Source organism: Scophthalmus maximus, chromosome 1 (assembly GCF_022379125.1).
Source record: "Scophthalmus maximus strain ysfricsl-2021 chromosome 1, ASM2237912v1, whole genome shotgun sequence".
Taxonomy (NCBI): Eukaryota; Metazoa; Chordata; class Actinopteri; order Pleuronectiformes; family Scophthalmidae; genus Scophthalmus; species Scophthalmus maximus.
The window spans coordinates 26,608,503-26,628,175 of record NC_061515.1 but is presented as its reverse complement, the minus strand read 5'-3'; the positions used below and the strand labels follow the sequence as shown (position 1 = coordinate 26,628,175).

The 19,673-nt window shown below is 42.0% G+C and overlaps 1 protein-coding gene and 1 long non-coding RNA gene across 3 annotated transcripts in view; both read right to left on the bottom strand.

Annotated features, from left to right (window-relative positions):
- Positions 1-4,141, bottom strand: part of LOC118313576 — a 54,624-nt gene extending 50,483 nt beyond the window's left edge. The window contains exons 1-2 of the long non-coding RNA XR_004794482.2: positions 3,941-4,141; positions 3,744-3,866 (exon numbers count right to left, since the gene is read on the bottom strand). This is a non-coding gene — a long non-coding RNA (uncharacterized LOC118313576). The remainder of the gene's footprint in view (positions 1-3,743; positions 3,867-3,940) is intronic.
- Positions 4,142-4,501: 360 nt separating this feature from the next.
- Positions 4,502-19,222, bottom strand: arhgef7b (Rho guanine nucleotide exchange factor (GEF) 7b). 2 transcript variants are annotated; one of them, XM_047334078.1, is made up of 22 exons: positions 18,763-19,222; positions 17,622-17,705; positions 14,411-14,495; positions 14,141-14,265; positions 13,715-13,919; positions 12,990-13,081; positions 11,801-11,895; positions 11,370-11,465; positions 10,876-10,998; positions 10,626-10,764; positions 10,358-10,417; positions 10,124-10,270; positions 9,760-9,846; positions 9,590-9,668; positions 8,852-8,982; positions 8,534-8,758; positions 8,316-8,409; positions 8,073-8,162; positions 7,249-7,420; positions 6,897-6,983; positions 6,688-6,742; positions 4,502-6,361 (listed from the first exon to the last, which is right to left on the bottom strand). In XM_047334078.1, exons 1-22 carry the CDS (start codon positions 18,925-18,927, stop codon positions 6,239-6,241), a joined length of 2,559 nt encoding a protein of 852 aa, XP_047190034.1. In that variant the 5' UTR covers positions 18,928-19,222; the 3' UTR covers positions 4,502-6,238. The 2 variants fall into 2 exon arrangements, with proteins under 2 accessions (XP_047190034.1, XP_035488557.1); XM_035632664.2 differs by lacking the exon at positions 7,249-7,420 and having other exon boundaries at positions 6,897-6,993; positions 18,763-19,219.
- Between the last annotated feature and the right edge of the window lie 451 nt (positions 19,223-19,673).

Below are 19,673 nucleotides of genomic sequence, written 5' to 3'. Positions count from 1 at the left end.
TGTCATGCAAACTGTTTAAATAAAAAAATGTCAGATATTCAAACTAAAAAGATACTCATCTTTCCACACCAGACAGCTGAAGAAATGTTTCGTTTATGTTCTTGTGGATAAGTCAAGACTCCAAATCCATGTTATGTAAATATCCATATCTCTTCCATCCACAAGTTCATTAAGTTTGGACCGTGTCCCCTCTTCCATCTGAGGAAAGTGGAGTCTACACATTCATTAGGTGAATTTCCAGTCAGCAGAAGAAGATGAGCTCCAGCATTTATCAAGTTCACCTCACTCAGGTGTAAATATGAAGAGATATTCCTCTTATGGATCATGTTGAAGTCTTCTCGCTGGGTTAAACCGTGCAGATAAATCACAACTCCACGTCTCCACATACTATAGTGTAGCTCCATTAAAGTTAGAGCAACTAACTTCCACGACTTTGTCAGGAAAGCATCCTGTTTCCGCTCAGTGCCACTGAGGTATCAATCCCATTTTGTTGCTCATGTTGCAGGATTGTCTTTTTTTTTAAACAAGCAATCTCCATCACCTGCGTCCTCTTTGTCCTCTTTTAATCGCCCCAATATTTTAGTGGTGATTTGAGAAAAACAGGAACACATGAGGACAATCACAAAAATCCGAAATGCATCGCTGGCAGCATAATCCATAAAGTTCCAAACGAAGGTGAACATCTTTCCTCGGGATGACAAGTGTGCGGCACTCAGACAGAAAAGCAAATCCATTCACACCTGTTAGGTGGCCACGGAATCCTCTTTAAAGTTTGACTTAAAAAAAAACATGAGAGGAGTGAGAGTGTCAGTACAAACGGAGATGAAGAGGTTGATGGAGAGAACAGAGAGAGACAGACGAAGGACGTAGAGTTGAGGAGTCAAGCGTCCTGCGTCTCCCATCCAGGACGATGAATGGAGCGCCTGCCTCTCTGCCTCCTTTTATATTCTCTTCCCCTGCTGACTCGCTTTGGCTTTTACTCTGGCTTCAATGAGAGAGTGTGAGTGTGTGTGTGTGTGTGTGTGTGTGTGAGTGTGTGCACGCACATGGAGACCTCTTTCAGAGCAGCAGGAATATATTATAGACCAAACAAAAGAGGCCTGCTTATTGTTTATGAATTACCAGCCTTCCAAAGGCAACAAAGCCCCCTATTTTCATAGAAAACTCCATTTTCATTTCAGCTCCATTTGATTACCAGAGCGAAGAAAAAAGAAAGACCTCTCCGGTCGCACTGTCCCAGAGGGATTCATTCCTCCTTCTCTCGCTCAATCAACACGACTGAAAAGGTTTCTTTATTGCTTCCCTTTCAGGACTGACGTCAAATGGGCTTTTAGGAGCAGGCGGATGACAAAAAATTATTGCTTGGCTATTTTGTACAACAACAGGGCCGCTGGATGAGAGGAGTCCTGTGTTGTCTTTGTCATCTTTCTTTCCCTTTTCTTTTGCTCCTTTCTGCTATTGAAGAGAGGAAATTTGCAGGGGCTGGAAATTAATGGCAAGGCTTTTGAAGGGAAGAGAGAAAAGAGAGAGAAAGAGGAGGGAGACACAAAGCAACAAAACGAGTCAAATCTAAACTATCAGCAGCGACTGAATACAGTGAAGAGAAAGAAAAGAAAGATACTTTATGACTCGAGGAGAGAGTGTGTGCGTGTGTGTGTGTTGCAGTGACACCTGTTTGTTCCATGGCCTAAAACAATGCAACCCCAGTGACTCTTTCGTTTACAGTGAGGCTGTCGATAAACGTGTGTATGTGCATGTATAGGTGCGTGTTAAAATAATGCAGTTACAGGTCGGGAGGTTCAGTTTATTTCGACATCATCAGACTGAGTTGGACTGAGGTATAACCACTCATTTCAAAGAGACAGGATGGAAGAGCCATTCACTTCAGGGGGTGAAGTGCCCCATTCAATCCTATTAAACTTTTCACCTGCAGGTTCTCCGTTAGAGCCTCTGACTTCAAGAAATAGTGAATGTTGACGTTCTGGAGAAACAAAAAAACCCAATCAAGACAACACAGCATAAGAGCACATGTGAGTAGAGACACGCCTGAATCTCCTTCATCATCCAGATAATTCACCCATGATCATCCTGTGATTGTCACTCATGAGTCATGATCACTATTCAGGACAAGTGACCCATCTTGCTTCAAACAATGACGCTAACCTCTTTGATGATACCGCACCCAAAGAGAAGAAAAAAGAATTTCAGAGTTATCTTCATTTAATGTTTGAATATCTGCAACCTGCCCCTCTGGATGGATGAGGGAACCTATAGCCTGCAAATATATTCAAATTAGCGGACTGTACAATATCGTGAAGAACTATTTTTCTTAAAGATGAATAGTGTCAGCACACGCTGACTCTCGAAGATGCTCTTTCATCTTTTGCCTCGCCTCCTTTTTTTTTTTTTGTCCTCCTGGATGAATATTTGGCTCGAGACAAAAGGTGAAGCAATCAATTATGCCTCTCACAGGGCCCCCGGTGCTGCCGTGAAAAGCATTGACATTTGAGCTTTCCAGGCGACATCTGCAAAATTATATGCCTTCCATTGTGCGAGGCAGCCAGCCCCGTATCAAAGGCTGTAAAAGGCCTTGTCAATTCAGTCAGGACAACTCCACAAAGACGCCTTTCTCCTCTGTTGTTATGGGAATAATGCATTTCACTGGTGACCTGCCAAAACCTGTCTGCAATTTGGCCGTGTGATGTTATTGACTGCATTGATAACAGTCATCTACCATGGACACCATCAAACCGTTGTTAATGGGCTGTCAAAACATTGCAAACGTATACGGGGTGATCAAATTCAACAAAAAACTTTATCGAGGCTGTGCAGAGAAAACAGTAGGTGTCTCTCCTCCCATATACTGAAGTCGCTGTCTGCAGTGGCGAAGCAGGTAAAACAATATAGCTGATGTTATGACTCGCGCATCTGGTTTTTCATGTCAATCGCCTCCGTTCATCCAGCTGCTGCTCAAAACCTCTGTCTTCAGCCGGCCCTGCAGCTGCTCACAGCTGGACAAAAGGCTCCCACACTGACACATACACACCAACAATACTGAATATGCTGGTCAATAACAATAACACCCACCCAGCACTTACAACTACTATTTTTCATACGTACTGTACACAATAATCTGGAATGAGATCCCCTCTCCCCTCAGAAGGTCAAACACATAATGTCTCGTTCCTCATTGTGTACTACTGTTGCGTCTACGTATTTCGGTTTGGTTGTTTTTTGCGCTTGCATGACTGCATGTCTCTATTTTTGTAATGCGATTTATTTTTTATGCACTGCAGTAGCTGAAATGAAACTGTATATGTCTGTATCACTCTTGTCCTCACGTCGAGACACTTTGACAGTTGTTGGCCTTTCCCGCAAAATGAAACAAATACAGCAGAACACGGTTTCAATGCACGTGTCAAATACATGATTTACAAATTTGTTCTATATATCTGACCTGTGAAAACAGCCTGACCTACACTCCACTGTACTTGGATATTGAAGGCAGCTCCCTGACACAACCCACCCTAAATGTTTCCGAGCTCCAGCACAGTCGACAGCAGCCGACGACCAAACAAGCAGCAGGCGACAGGTGACTGAAAAGAGCAGCCGAGAGGGCAAAAGTGATGCAAATTCAAAGTGATGCAAAGCAGCACAGGGGAAGAGTTACTGTAAACACAGCAGGGAGCCATGGAGGAAGAGCAGAGACACACAGAGACACAGAGGAGGAATATTGGACTCACATTAGAAGACGAAGCCCTCTCTCCTTCCTCTCATGAAGATGAAGGGTTTGTCATATTTCATGTCCAGCTGACATTTTGTTTGTTGTTTGTTGACAGAAGTCCTTGGCTCCGCCCTCGAACTGTCTTTCAAAAGATTACAAAAAGCTCCTTAGTTGACAGCATTGACTCTGTAAAACTTAATTACGGTTTCAATGTACCTGTATTTTCTTGTGTTTGTTGACTTCGCCTCTTGTTTATCGTGTTGTACGTGTCCGCAGCGTCTCTCGTCGTTCGGATAACTTCTAATCAAGAGACGCGAAGTTTCACCTGGTGTCGTTCGGGGGACTCCGGTAAAGTGTGCAATACCGCTGTTTGCCCACACACACACAGGGGCGCTGTTTCGCCTCTTTCAGGACAGGAGGAGGAAATGGCCACAAAAAATACAGAGGTGTCTGTTAATAAACAAAGAAACGATATTAAAACAAAGTCATTCCTACATTTTTTTCAATAAAGTTGTATCATATTCTATTTAAGTGATTTAATACATTATCTGGGCTGCATTGGTCAACTCCGGACATTTGAGTCCTTGTAAAGAATGATATGATGTCGTGTTATAATGGTAGAGGCTTGTTACTACGATAATACAGGGAAATATAATTAGTAAATAATGAACATAATAGGTAATGTATGAGGCAAGACTTTTCATAAATGCTTGTACAGTATATCTGTTTTGAATTTTACCTGCACCGAGATACTGTATAGATTATGAGTCCCAACAGTTTGATTCAACATTTTATTCAGACAGACAAATGGGTGAAATAAATAGAGGGGGTTATGATTTTGGTCACAGTATCAAATGTAATCATTTGAACACGCAAAACCTTTACAGCAGTTAAATACATAATTTAAAGTCAATGATTGGCATATTGTATTACACAGCTTACATTGCTGTAGTTTCATTATCAGTAAAATTAATTTAGCAGGTCTTTCAGCTGCTGAAAATTTTGTGAACGAATCACCTTCAGTGTGATCCTCCATCAAGGTCAGGTAGAAAAAAAAGTCTTACAAATCAAAACCAGCAGTTAAGAGTAAAAACACAATCACATATATAAAAATAAGAAGTCATTCTACGGTAAGTTTCTTGTCAACATTGTAAAAATCATTTAAAAAAACAAAACGTTACATCTCCAGAGTTGTATTGCTTGGACTTTGGTCTTGAAACAGAAAACGCAACGAGCCGACTCTCTTAAACTTTAGTCACTTAAGTTTCGTGATCTACAGTTTGCCAGTGTTCCAACAAAGGGGTTTAAGGTCTGAATACTTTTACTTTTTCATCATAAAAGCTTCAAAAAACATATTCAAAGTGATATTTGGCAGGAATATAAAACATACTGCTGGTAAAAAAAAAAAAGAAGGTCCTGCCTCGTTTTTCTACATTAACGGAAAACAGGCAACACTGATGCATTTGTCACTCACATGTATTTTACCGCAGCTTTGGGCAGATGCATTAAAGTGATCCAGTCCCTTTTTCTCTCTCTGCCTCAAATTTCTGATGTTTTTGGTTACAAGCTCAGCACTGGTCAACTTTTCATTTGGTTTCTTGTCGTGGTGAACTCGGCTCGTAGTTAATTTGGCTCAAACAAGTTTTTCACTTACTGAAATGGAGCGTGAGAGGGAGCTGAAAGCTGAAACTCCCTGACGGTTCATTCCTGAGCAAACCTCCCTCCAGCTTCCCTTTGACAATGAAGACATGTTGTTTTTGATTTAAAAAGCTCACACAAGTTCATCTTCTATTCAATTAATTACATGAATTCAAATCACAAGGAGAATTTTCATCTCATCCTGTAAAACATGAGGCGACTTATAAGTGCTGGTAATTTCAGATTAAGTTTAAAATGTGTTTTATAAAACAAAAAAGACAGCTTTATAGTTTGTTAATAACGTCAAAACTTATAACTTTAAAAAGCATATTTGTAACTGATTGTTTAACATTTGAAATGGAGACAAAATTGCTGCTTATCAAAAAATGTCTGTTTTAAGTTTCGATGGGGGAATTTTATTCACGTACTCCTCTGATATCTTCTTGAAATATACAGACCCAAGTATCCTTATTTTGCACCAGGATAATCCATCGAAACACTGTCCTGGCAACGGCGAAATTATATATATAATGCAGATTCACACAAGGAGGAGTGAAATAAATACAAAGCAAATGAGACAATTGGGTTCTTTTTGTCGGTGCTCCAAAAGGCTGACGGAAAGAGAGACGGAGCTCAACGGGAAGTGATGTCATCATGCCTACCAGCCAATTTGGCTTCACAGCTTGACAGTCAGACGGGACGGCTTTGCTGATGGCTGGCAGGCAGTTTCTCCTGGTCCAGAGTTCGGTACGCAGGTAAATGTGAAGGTTTAAGTAAGTGATGAAGACGTGTTGGCAGATTCGGTCCGCACAGGTCCAACAACATTTTTTTTTTAAGGTCTAGATGTTGTTCATGATGTTTGGATCCATATTGATCTCAGAGGTTCGTCTCATCCCAGGTTGGGTCGTCCATGCTCTTTAGAACCCTCCTGATGACCCTCTCCAGCTCTTTCCTCGCTCGCTGCTCCTCCTCCAGCGTCCTCTTCATTCTCTTGTTGTCCTGGAGGAAGACAGGAAGTGAGTTAAAGGAAGAGGGGGGCCGAGCAGAGTGGAAAGATAAGAGGAAAAGGGAAAAACAAGTAGGATGAGAGCTTGAGTAGTAAAAGTCAGTGTGGCTAAACAAAGACAAGAAGATCCAACAGGGAAAAAGAGAACTTCGAAATTTTGCTTTCCCACTTGATCCAAAAACACACTTCAATGACTATTAATTAATTAATGCCAACTTCCTGGGGAGCTCTAGAATCTCCTCCTCACAGGTTTGACGTGAGCAGGAAACTGGGGATAATGAGAAGTTCAGGTTAGTAACAAACTAAACTGCGGACTCACCTGTTTGAGTTCCTGGACTTCATCCTTGAGGCTGTACACAGTGTCCACCAAACTCCTGCAGGGACAGAACAGCTCTGCTTTAGTCCACTTTATCTCATGGCAACATCAAATCTTTAATTTCATCTTTAATATTTCTACTTACTGTCTTAGGTATCCACCATTTGATACATTTGTATTCATATATCTGTTGTATTTTTTTCATCTCTCACCTCTCCTCCACCACAGTTTGTCCGTTGCTCTTGGTTTCCTCCACGATGATCTTCTCCTCCTCTGGGAACAACATGTGAACGTCCTTCCTGCTGGAGCCTGATTGGGCAATGTGCAAAAAAACATGAACATTTGCACATGTCATGTGCACAAAAATACTCTATCATTCCAAGTGATGAACACAGAATTAAAGGAGGGTGAGTTTACAGAAGGGGCGTGGATACTGATCGTGAAGCTGTTGAAGGGAAGGCACACAAAGACAGCTACGATAGAGAGAAACACACAGCAGGTAAAAGGTTCGGGCTTGTATATAGATATACACATATTAACATCTATCTCTAGTTGCTGGTTCACCGATGTGTCTTACGAGAAAACGAGGCAGTCCTAAAACTCTGGGCTGTCCAGATACTGTCATAATCCGAGTCCTCTGATTGGTCAGAAAATGGCAGGTTGCCGGGGAAACTGGCAACGGTGAGGCTGGTGTCAGCGAGCACATGGTTGTGCATGAGGTCAGTCCCTTGCCAAGCTGTGCCATAAAGTCACCAGCAGCAGATGAGAGTTCCAAACCAAATTGAGTGTTGGGGATGAGATGGGTGGAAATATAAACCATAGTGTATAAAGGGTATAAACCATAGTGGATAAAGGGTGGGGGTTTGGAACAAAACATATTAAAACCATACCAAATAAATATGGGATTAAAAGCAGAAATTAAAAGAAAATAGCATAGTCGAATAAATAAAAAAAAAAAAATAAATAATAAAAAAAATATATATATATATATATTAAAGTAAAAAAAAGGAGGACACCATTTGGGAAAAAAAGAATGATAGAACCAAACAAGACCATGAGGACGAAGCAGCCAATTAAAAAATAATGGAGTTTGAGGAAAGCAGAGGAATGAAGGGAGGACATAAAAAGAGAAGAGAGAGAGAAACACTGTTAGAGCTGAAAGCAGAGAACAAACGGTGTTAGCAGTGACACACAGTAGCTGTCAGTGTGTGAGAATGTGTGTCCATGATCATGTGCTCACGGTGTGTTCACATGTAAATGTGCTGATGCACGGTGTGTGTGTGTGTGTGTGTGTGTGTGTGTGTGTGTGTGTGTGTGTGTGTGTGTGTGTGTGTGTGTGTGTATGTGTGTGTGTGTATGTGTCTGTGTGTGTGTGTGTGTGAACTCACTGGAGTTGAGAGTCTGTCGTGTCTTGGCGCTGGTGCAGTAGGCCTCAATCACTTTCAGTATCTGAGCGTCCTCCTCTAGAGCTGCGGTACCTGAGAGACGAGGACGAGGACATGATCTCAGCGGTACGGGAATAACAAATCTACATGGCGCCTCAGTGGACGGCTGTGAAGTGTAGAAGTTTCAGTGTATCACCATGAATAATGGTCAACTATTTAAAGGCAATTGATTTATTTCATACTTACTCTTTCTGACAGTAAAGTCTTCTTCTGAAGGTTTCCTCTCGGGCTTCCTCTTAGGGAGCAGCTTCTTCATGTTCTTGGGACTTTTACTCATATCCTAAAACAAAGGGATTCAAATATTAACAGTTGGAATTCAAATCTAACAGGACTTGGTCGCGTTCCTAGACATTTAAAATGAATCTTGTGTCATCGTTACTCATTTTAGTGTCATTAGACTCCACCTCCTTGTAGCAGAGAGCAGCGGAGGGCCGAAGTGGAGGCGCAGGGCGGAGGCAGCTCAGGCTCCAGGGTTTGGGGGTACTCGGTGGCTCCAGGGGCCCCCACATTGGGCTGCCGCTGTGTGCCGTCCCATAAGAGGAGGGATGGGGAAGGGTGTGGTAGGTGTGTCCGCTGCTCACGCCACGTGACTCAGAGTGTCTGGTAGGAGTGACCGGGTGGGAGGGCAACTGGAGGGAGGCAGGGAGGACAGGTCAAAGACAGGAGCAGGTGGGTAGAGTAGCGGGTGAGGATCGAGTGGCTAACGAAACGCGAAGGCTTACTGTGTGACAGACAGACTGATGCTTGTGTGTTTGCACGGCCGAAGTGTGTGTGTGTTTGGTGAGGAGGTCTAGCCATTCCTGTAGATCGTTCTGATTGTTACACGCCACCTGTATCCGCTCACACTGAGCACCTGCGCAAGAAAACACACACATACACACATGCACACGCACACACCCACACCCACACACACACACACACAGCCAAAAGTGTTAATGCACAGACAAGACAGTCACTGCTACACAACATACAATGAGCTTGTGGCTTCCTACATTTCCCATTATTCATTTGAACAGCGCACAAAGGGTATTTTTATTAAAGCTGCAGAAAACATTGTAAAGAAAAGAAAATTAATGTTGTTTTTATAATTATTATTTTCCAAAGTTTCTAGCTATGAGTGATACAAATGAATAATACAAATATATTTATTCCAATGTTCAGATTTTCTTCACATTTGTTATATAATGTGATAATAGTTGAATAGTTTGATCTTCTGTTTTTCAAAAGAAATCATCTGACCAGTTTTATAAAGCAGAACAGGTATTTTTTTTACAGGAAACAGGAAGAGAATTTGGCCATAATTTGATCTGATATCCTGTTTTCAACTCTTCAACAGAAAGCTGCCGGTGAAATCCAATTCAACTTGGAACCTGCATGTATCCGATGAAGAGGAACTAAATATCTATATATCACTAAATATCAAAAATGTCTGTGGGATAAATGAGAGGGAGAGGGCTGACCAGATATCTCAAAAGCGTTCCTCATGGTTTCTCCATCCTCTATTCTGGAGATGAGCATCCCTGAAAGTGGCATCCTCCCCTACAGAGATACACAGAGGTTTGTCAGTGGGCCACAGTTTTTAATCAAATTGAGGGGAAATCATTTAAATATCATCTCATGTAAAACATACCTGATAGATGAATCCACTCATTCTCAGGCTGGCAGATAGCATGAGCAGTGTGTGAGGGAAGAGGACGAGGTAGCGTTCATTTGACTCCTGAAAGACAAAGTAACTTTTTAAATACTTGTCTTGTTTGTTAACGTCTGAATGCAATAAAGTTTTTTTCATTGGCTCTCAAAAGCAATTTAGGGGCATTTCTGCACAAAAAACAAACATCAAAATAAAACCAGTCAAATAAAAACAGCAGGTGAAAACACTACAGTAGCCTGAGGTAAAGTAATGAAACAAAAACCAGCTTGGGATGATTTTTTTCTTGATTTTTTTGATAGAAATGGTCTCAGAGTTTGAGTTGTTCAGGTTTTCTGATGGGTACCTGACAGTCCTGCGTGTGGACCGTGGCCTGGGACATGTGCTGGACAGGACCGAGGGTTCTGATGTCATCCCCCTCCCAGTTTCTGATTGGCTCTGTTAAAATCTGCAACTCCAGGTCCTTCTTCTTCCTCACCTCCAGACACTGGGCCTGAAGAGACACACACTCGTATCTTTCTCTCTCTCCATCTCACTGTAAATAATATAAAAGTATGTGTGTGCCGTGTGTGTGTCTTACTGCAAGGCTTTTGAAGGACGCCATGGAAGCAAGTAGATCAGCTCTGTCAGGGTGTTGGTCCTGAGGCAAAGACCAAAAAAAAGATTTAAAAAAGACAAAACATGGAAACCGATTGGACTGGATATTTTTTTGCATTCACACATGGAGATTCAGATCATTGTCATTGTAATGTTACTTATAATAATCTTTACGTGTAAAGGGAAAAACAAAAAGCACACTTAATGGTTCATCTAAATAAGAAGACATTCAGACGGACAGACAGATTTACCTCCATGTGTCTGTCCAGTTCTTTCAGCAGTGTTGGGTATCTCTCCAGTCTGGTGAAGGGTTTACTAAGACTGGTGGTCAGAGTCAGGATCCCTGGAGTGGATGCCCCCTTTGACTCCATGTACTCCCCGAGCACCTCACTGTGACACACACCCACACAAGATATTTTCACTTAGTTTCCTTTACTTCCAGCAGAAAGCCCACTGTAGTCTTGCTGTTTACACACGTGCACGCACAGTGTCTGGCGTTACCTGTGTTGTGTGAGCACGTTGACGGCTGACGGATGGTTGGAGCAGTAGGCCACATAGATGATCTTTATTTGGGGCATCAGACTCAAGAAGAACCCCCCGATCTTCTGCTGGTTCTCTGGGAGTCTACACACAAATGACAGGGCGATATTAGTCCCTAAACTGCTCCTGCTGGCATTTAATCCAACATACTGGACACAAACAGTTGCAAAAAAGCTAGATTTAACGCCATCATGGTTTAGTAGCTGATAATATAAACAAATAAACCAATATCAGGTCCATTGCTGTGTTTATTAATCAGCTTTTCAGAACTTGAACTGAATGTGGCTGATCTCTGACTGTGTTACTTCAGTCTACCACTAGATGTCTCTGTTACTACACTGACTGTGAACAAATGCTGGTTGCAGCTTCAATGTCGAACAACGGACAATAGGTAAAATCTATTTAAGGGAGTTATTTTTAGCAAAAGAAAAACAAAAAAAGAGGGATACACTGACTTTGTGTGCTCCTCTAAAGACTGGACCAACATCTGCTGGAAGGTGGAGATCTCTTCCAGATTTCCTTGAATATGACTGATGTCCACGGCGCTCAGTCTGCAACACAGAAGGAGGGAGAAGAGAGGAAGAGAGAGGAGGGCCATCATTCTCTGGGTCAATGTGACTAATTAGTATATACACAGGTTTCAATTTACTTCAATCTTCTATGAATAAAACAGTGATCAGTATATGGGGCCAGAAAAGATTAATATCAAAAGAAATCCCTTATAGAAGTGCAGCATTGATAAGTGCTACAAGAAAGTCAAAAAGGAGCTTCTACTGTAGATTAGATTCTGATGATAAAAGGATGGTTTAAATTTATCATGAAGCATATTGAAGTAACCCACGACTCTGCTGAATAAAATAATAAAAAAGTGTAAAAATAACTGGACCTGTCTGTGGGGTGAAGTGAGCGCATGTAAGAGCCCAGCAGACTCTGCAGCTCTCTGGAATATTCACTCTCTGCTTCCAGGATGTTCTGTAGGACCTGAAACACACACACACACACACACACACACACACACACAAATTGGCTGGTGGTTACAGTTGTTCTTTTCTGTTTTGGCTGTTTAATGTCAATGTGAAATGAAAGTCTTTGGTTTTTGGACTATTGTTCAGGTCATCCAGGAACAAGGTTTCTGCTAATGAATTATGGTATTTTAGACGAGTAACATTTGTTGCTGATGCTGCTGCAACTGAAGCAATGAAATAAAGGCATTGACAAACATTGGCCCTTCACAGACGACACACACACACACACACACACACACAAACACACACAAAGAAAAAGCTTCTATCCTCTTCTGATCCAAGCTCTGAAAGGGTCTTTAGAAGAAGGACAAAAACTTCTATATTTATAACTTTTTTCCCCTGCTTTTTCATTCCTGTCAGGGAACGACACTGACTCAAGGCAAGGCCTCCGCTGTGTATCTGAGTGTTTCTGTGTGGATGAGAGACATTCCAACCAAAGATGGACTATCTAGGGAGACTGTGCAGCTTGTTACATTATTAAAACACACACACACACACACACACACACACACACACTCCAGCAGGGAGACAACCCTGGGGCAAGGCTGCCCCAGAAACCACTGAAATGGAAGCAATAACCTACTTTACATCTGCTGCGCTCACACACACACACACACACACACACACACATACAGATGACTCATGCAGGGGTGCCATGCAGCCTCCACAAATCATCGCATGCTTATACACACACACAGACAAAGCTACACGATCATTAATTGGACAATGGGGATGAAAAATTATTGATTGTGAAAGCAGAGGCACAGATGGAAAACATGTGTTACCTTGTCTGACTCTAGCAGAGACTGAGATTACTTATTTAATTTGTGGGCAATGGCATCTTCAAAAAAAATCACAATTTCCCATCTCATTTCAAAAACCGTTGCAACAAAATGCCAATGTTCTAATCCTCAACTGTTCTGAAAACAGTAGATGTTTTCCCCTACTAAAACATTTGGTAATCAATAAGATTAAGCACAATTTTAACACACACACGCACACACACACACACACGTGCAGTCACAGTCTCTTAAGAGTGATGACGCTCACCACGTTGTAGTAGGTCTTACTGATGATAGTGGTGTCAAAACCTTTGGGTGGACTTTTTAGAGTCCCAGACTTTGGCTTGTCTGGTGTCTTATCTGAAAACAGAGAAACATGGACAGTTTAACGGAGACATACGTATTATGCTCTTTTTGGTTTTCCCCTTCTAGTGACTGACTCTTAAAAATGGCCAGGTGGCTGCACTGGAATCAAGAGAAATGAAACAGTAAACTGTGATGATGGAACTTGTTTTCTGTTGCAAGCTGTAAGTCAGGAAGTGCTCTTCTATATGGCAGCTCAGGAACTTCCTGTCATTGTGCGCCTGTGGAGCTTCCTTCCCTTTTTCATGCCTTCGCTCCTCAGAAAGCAAAACGACTAACCGACACAATCCGGCCGGCTCAGGGCTGCGGCTCTTACAAACACAGTGGTGTGCAGGGGTTAAACGTTTGAGGCAGAATATCCGGAGATTGATGGGATTAAGTCTCTGAATTTAAGGATTTAATATTTTTCAATCATTTGCAAGATTATGGGACAGGGCACTTAAAGGTGTGATCCATCTATAATGAACCAAAAATGCAGAGGTTTCAAGTATAAATTGGCCGGTCTACTTTATTAAGTAGGGAGTAGAACTGGAGTAGCCATAAACCATCAACTGTGACCGAGACACTCCCCACTGCTCTGAAAAAAATGACTGGGGACATTAATTAATGCATAATAAGAGCGTCACCCACCGCTTCCTTTCAGCTCCCGCACATAGTTACTGGGGAACCAACCAGTCTTGCCGTTGAGCGAGCCTTCCCACCAGCCCCCGTCCTCCTGCTTGCTCACACTGATGATGTCACCCTTGCAGAAGGACAGCTCGTCCTCATTGGTCTGCTGGAAGGGAAAGCGCGCCTTGACAAGCAAGTGGCCACACCCGCTGCCCTCCGACATGTCCTAGGGAAGGTGGAGGACAGCAACGGCAGAGGTGAGGTGAATCTGTGCATCACGTACTGGCTGCGTGTATGAGAACATTTACAGGTTACTTATTTATGAGTCAAGTTCAGAGAGGAATCTTCTTGGGCTTCAGCGGTAGAGTTATATCCGTAACCCCGGTCGGTGTTCGTTTTCTATCATTACTTATGAGTTATGTTAGTGTCATTGTCATGGCAACTCACCAGGCTGCGGTACTGAGGCAGCAGCAGTTTAGGGGAGCGACTCTGAGTGTTCAGAGAATCGAAGGACTTGATCCTGGATGCCGAGGAGTGCGACACACACACACTGTCGCCAGAAACACCAAAATCTGCAATCACACAACATTTAATTTGTTTGAACTACCGAAAGTCTTCAGACACCACTTTTGAACTACTTCTGATAATAATATTAAAAATATACATTTATGGAGCACTTACAATAAATAATAAATAAAGCAAATACAATAATCTTGCCTTCAGTGGCTTTGTTCAGGGCCACCAAGCAGTTCAGCACCTTGGAGAAGTTCAGTCCCTGCAGGAGGTCACTGACCTCAAACGGCTGAAGGAGAGGAAACCAAGTGACGAAAATGAAAAATACTTTGAGAACAGCAATAAGAAAAAATGGTTCAGGGTTTGAGGCAGGAGAGGAAAACACGTTCATTATAAATTGATGGAGCACGACATCGGCAAGGACACAAAGCATCCGTGCTTGTTTCTCACGCAGGGGATGTTGTGGTAAACAAAATATTATATATATATAAATATATATATATATATATATTCATGTTTATTTTTATTTATATATTTATATTACAAAGCCGTACGTCAGCCTTAAAAAATGAAGAAACCCTGAGTTTAGTGGGGGTTTACGTCGCTGCTCCAACTGCAGTCTGGAGCAGGATTACTAAAAGTCTGAGCTCCCCCTTGTAATCTCCCCATCTCACACACACACACACAAACACACACACACACACACACACACACATAGACACACACACACATACACACACAAACAGAGAGGCATGATCAAAATGCCTCTGAAGCCCCTAATCTTGTGTGTACCACACACGCTGACTTCAACATTCCCAAAGCGTGAAGGTGGAGCGATCTGGGAGGTTAAAGTCAAAGTTGAAATATTTGGATTACGGTACTTCTGTTTTAATTTACAGTTAAAACTATCTCATGTTCACAACCGGCAACAACTGTCCTTAACGTCCCTTTCTTCACATGAACGTCTCAAAACTACAGTGGTCCAAAAGAAAATCAACTGGGTCTGATACACACATGCTGATTACTTGGCAAAGCAGTGTGAACCAATCAGAAAACACACACTTTCACCCCTCGCTCGGGCATTTGGCCAACGCACAGTCCGACGAAGATTTCTATCCTGTTTCTTCCACATTCTGGGGCCCAATAACTGATCAATGCATTTGATTAATACTTAAATCAGACACTAAGAATGAATGAAAGCCCTTCTGCAGCACAAAGATCGTATAACTTATTATTGAAGAAGAATGCATACGACAATGAAATACAAGGTATTTGATAATTGATCTCTGAAAGAATTCAACGGGTTTCGCATGATGTATTTATTAACTATCACTAAGTGAACAATCACCCCAACAATTCCTAATGAGACATGTCTGCTCATAAAGATTATTTGTTAGTGTCTTCTTAAAGATTCATAACAACAACAGATTTGACTTGATAAAAATAATGGTAATGTATACCAAAAACATTCATCACCTGCAGCTATGATAACAGGGAGCACTTGATTTAACTATGCAGAGAAGGCACACTAAATGCACAGGATCAATATCTCATCCGATTAGGTTTAATTAACAGCAGAAGCCAAAATTTTGTTGTGTGGCGATTGTTGTCTGATTGATTGTGCAGCTCATCCACACTGTGACCGCTCCACTCTGTAACCCCCCCTCCAGTCTGGCTCGGCCTCGGCTCGTCTGTTGATTGTCTGGGAGAATTACTATGCTGATGTCAGTCAGGCTGCTGGTTAATGGAGGCCCTGGCTTCCAGCAACATGGCTGACATGCCTCCAATCAACCTGATTGGAAAAATCCACTGGCTGCCAAGCGCGTTGCATTACATCAGCCCACCCTCCTCCTCCTCCTCCTCTTCCTCCCCCTCCATTTCATCTCACACTCTTGCCATTGCTCCTTTACCGTGGATTCAAGTTTATCTTTTATATAAATCCTATTCTCCTTGTCAAAGCAATTCTTAAAGACTGAAGCCAAACCTTGTTAAAAGGTCTGAAGCCTGAGACATCTGTGTTACATAATCAGATTTTTATTCGTGATGACTCCTATGGAAAAATCAATAGTGTGAGTGTGAGCGTGTGTGTGTCTCTTCACACCCACTGTTGGGCAGGACATAAATTGGCTCGGTCCACTGTTGTGCAAACACGCACACACCTTAATATGTCCTTATGAACTCTGTTAACAGTACAGATATGTTTTTCGGTAAACACGCCACCAGCCTTTAATTTTTTTATATTGATTCCTACTTTGCAAACTTTATGTGTGACCAAATTTGATTCTCAAACTTTACATCTGTATCGTCACCAATGACAACAACAACAACAGCCATCACCATGTGCTAATATTCACGCTGTGAAATCAGAAAATGACGTCTCATCTGAATCATTTAACAGACCCCCGCAGACAAACGCTGCATTATTGATCGGTCGCACATGAACGTGTACGTGTATCATATCTCTCATTTCAGAGGGACATCACACCGACTGACTGGACCTTCAATATCAAGACCGCACCGACCCAAAGTTATTGATCTGTCCTCAAACTGTGTGCACATGTATCTCAGCCTCTTGTTTCCATAACTACAGAGGAACCATAAGCAACAACACATTTATCACATCAGGTTTAAAAAAAAAAGAAGCAAAAACGTATTTTTCAACCAACAGCTGAGAAGTGCAGACTGGAAGATTTACTCTGTTCCTGTTACTGCTGTGCCTCCATTTTGGCTCAGTGTTCATACACAGTGGAATGATGCTTATATCGCCTATGTTATATAATTATTCTTTAATAAAGTAAATAGTGCCCTTTTCTGTCAAGCATAACTTATAGAGGCTTTAACTAATGGCTTTTTTTAATGAATATCAAATCATTTAGTGGTGATCACTTTTGGGTTGCCAGGTTCTGAAACAGCGCTGAACCTTTACCTGGACCACAGGTAACTAATTAGCATTAGCAGCAGCAGACTTGGGCGAATAAAAAAGTCATTTATAAATGTACTTATTAACATTACTAATGATTATATTACAGTATAGTACAAAACTTCTGAAATAATATTTCAAAACCTGGCAATTTATAAAGACTTTATTGAGGGTTATTTATTGAAAGGTGGCACCAGTAAACAGACGTTTCACTGATGAGACGAATTAAAACAACGCGATATTTGTAATGAGCATATGGCTCATTAGCGCCATGTTGACTCGTACATGTGACAGTGGCAGGTGGCTCGTGAGTAACGGCCCATCGGTATAAACATGATGAAGACGTCAGTGAAATACAGGAAGAAACACAAGTTGTAAAATGTGTATTGAACGATAAACGGGTTCGTGAACGTGTCGGGGAACGCCTGCTTCCTGGGCTCCGTGTTGCGTTCGAGTGCTTTAATTACGACACGTTGAAGAAGGTGTTGAACTCACCTCCACACCGAAAGACCCGCAGCCTTTAATGAACTCGGCGATGTTCCTCTGAGACTCGCCGTCGCTCCTCGGTTCCTGGAAAAACTTGCACACACCAGAAGTGGCTGAGTTAGAGTCCTAATAATAATAACGCACCGACGGAGGTGTTTTCTACACGGAAACAAATCTTATTCCAGGCGTTGCTGTTGCACTTGCCACTTGCTGCTTTTCAGCATCAAGCTAGCTAGAGTACGGAGTGTAACTTCCGGTTCGAACTTTAAAATTAAAACAAATGAAGAGACCTTTTTTTCATACGTTGTTCGTTTTAAAAATTGACTTTGAGTACGAAAACACAATTTGACGTCCTTTCATTGCCGTTAGTAGACTCCTAGCTGGCATATAGACTATTAAGCTGTGACACAGCTATTCTCAGAGGAGTTAAATAAATAGCACTGTTTCTTGCTTTTATTTTGAAAGAAACACTGCCTCACTCTGTGATTGACTTGCAGCTAACTGGGGCCAACTTCTCGCAGAAGATCTACAATCTCCCGGGGAAGTTGGATAAGCCATAGGAGGATGTGACGTTGACGGGTTCATGGTCCAGTGTGTGTGTGTGTGTGTGTGTGTGTGTGTGTGTGTGTGTGTGTGTGTGTGTGTGTGTGACTCAAATTATTGGCATATAAAAAAGCAAGTAACAGTTGATTATATTTGCCCTAGAGAACTGTCTTTTACCTTTATAGAAATAAAAACAAATTGAATACAATAACAGAACAGAAAGAAAGGAACATAAAAGAAAAACAAAGGGCAAAGCAATGGTGAGGATGAACTGTAAACTGCTGTACTGTACAGTAAAACAAAAGCAATATTACAACAGAATTGTGTCTAAAATGTGGTGAAAAACTACAAATCGAATACTATTTTCCTGATAAATAATGTATGGTGATTGTGGTGTTTAAATAGTCTGTAGGATGGTTTCTCTGGAGCTCTCAATTCATTTGGCTAATTTGCCCTAATTGGGGTTATTTTGATCCAGTCAATTTTGATCTACTATTGTTTTTCATAGCGCAGTGCATATACGAGCCTATATGTTGAGTCCTACAGTAGGTTTTAATAAATACCCCCCCCCCCCCCTCCACAGTCTTCTCGCTCTCCATCCACTTACCTTGTCCACCGTCCCGGGTCGGAGTCGCTCCACGAGCCTGCACAGCACCGCTCCGTCCTGCAGGGACAGCTGGAGGAAAGCCTCCGGATCCGAGATGCTCTTCTTGGGAGAGTCCAGGACCCCCAGCGTGATGAGCCACGTTACCGTTTGTTCCGCCGAATTCATGGCTGGGTCATAAAGCAGCGGCGGCGGCGGCAGCAGCAGCAGCAGCAGCAGCACCCCTCCGTGAGTCTGCTCTATCCTACTTGTGCTGCGTCCAATATGAGACAGGATGGGTCAGCCCCGCCTGCCGTGGACATTACAGTCACAACACAGTTATTCTGAGATAGAAAATAAAAGAACACACACACAGAGGGAGGAGGAAATGAGAAATAAAGCTGGTTCCTTCCTTTGAACGATGTATTGTCCCGTCCTGCTCTCTCTCTCTCTCTCTCTCTCTCTCTCTCTCTCTCGGCGGATGTTGGCATCATCACCTTCGCTCGTGCACGAAGTAGCAGCTGCACCAGGGTCAACGCAACCACTGCAGAACACGACTTCCTTTTACAACTTTCAAAATAAAGGCCTGCACCTGACGCGCGTGTTGCAAGCGCTTGCCCACGATGAAAATGAAAATTCGCAAAAAGTTCAGCTTATTTGGTGTATGTATAATATTACTTTGGTAACCGTTCAAATTGCTTGAAGCTTTCTTATTGTTGTGTAAAGCACTTCTAGCTGCGTTTTTGTTAATTTCGTATTAGTTCTTTACGTAGTGTCTATTACCGTTCTTCACATAATAGGTCTATTATCATCATATAACATTCAAAATATAACATTCTTTCAAAGCACTCGTCAGGAAAACAGATTTTGCCATTGTTGTTTGGAAATGACAGTAAAGATAAAAAGAGAATTTCTTATTCATTCAGTAGGAAGTC

What these genes read in the sequence shown, in the direction of transcription:
- arhgef7b (XM_047334078.1), bottom strand. Translation starts at nt 18,927, where the DNA reads ATGAATTCGGCGGAACAAACGGTAACGTGGCTCATCACGCTGGGGGTC. An exon ending in TGCCTCAGTACCGCAGCCTG is followed by an intron (nt 13,920 to 14,140) that starts GTGAGTTGCCAT and finishes CACCTTCCCTAG; the next exon opens with GACATGTCGGAGGGCAGCGG. An exon ending in AACTGGACAGACACATGGAG is followed by an intron (nt 10,418 to 10,625) that starts GTAAATCTGTCT and finishes TCTTTGCCTCAG; the next exon opens with GACCAACACCCTGACAGAGC.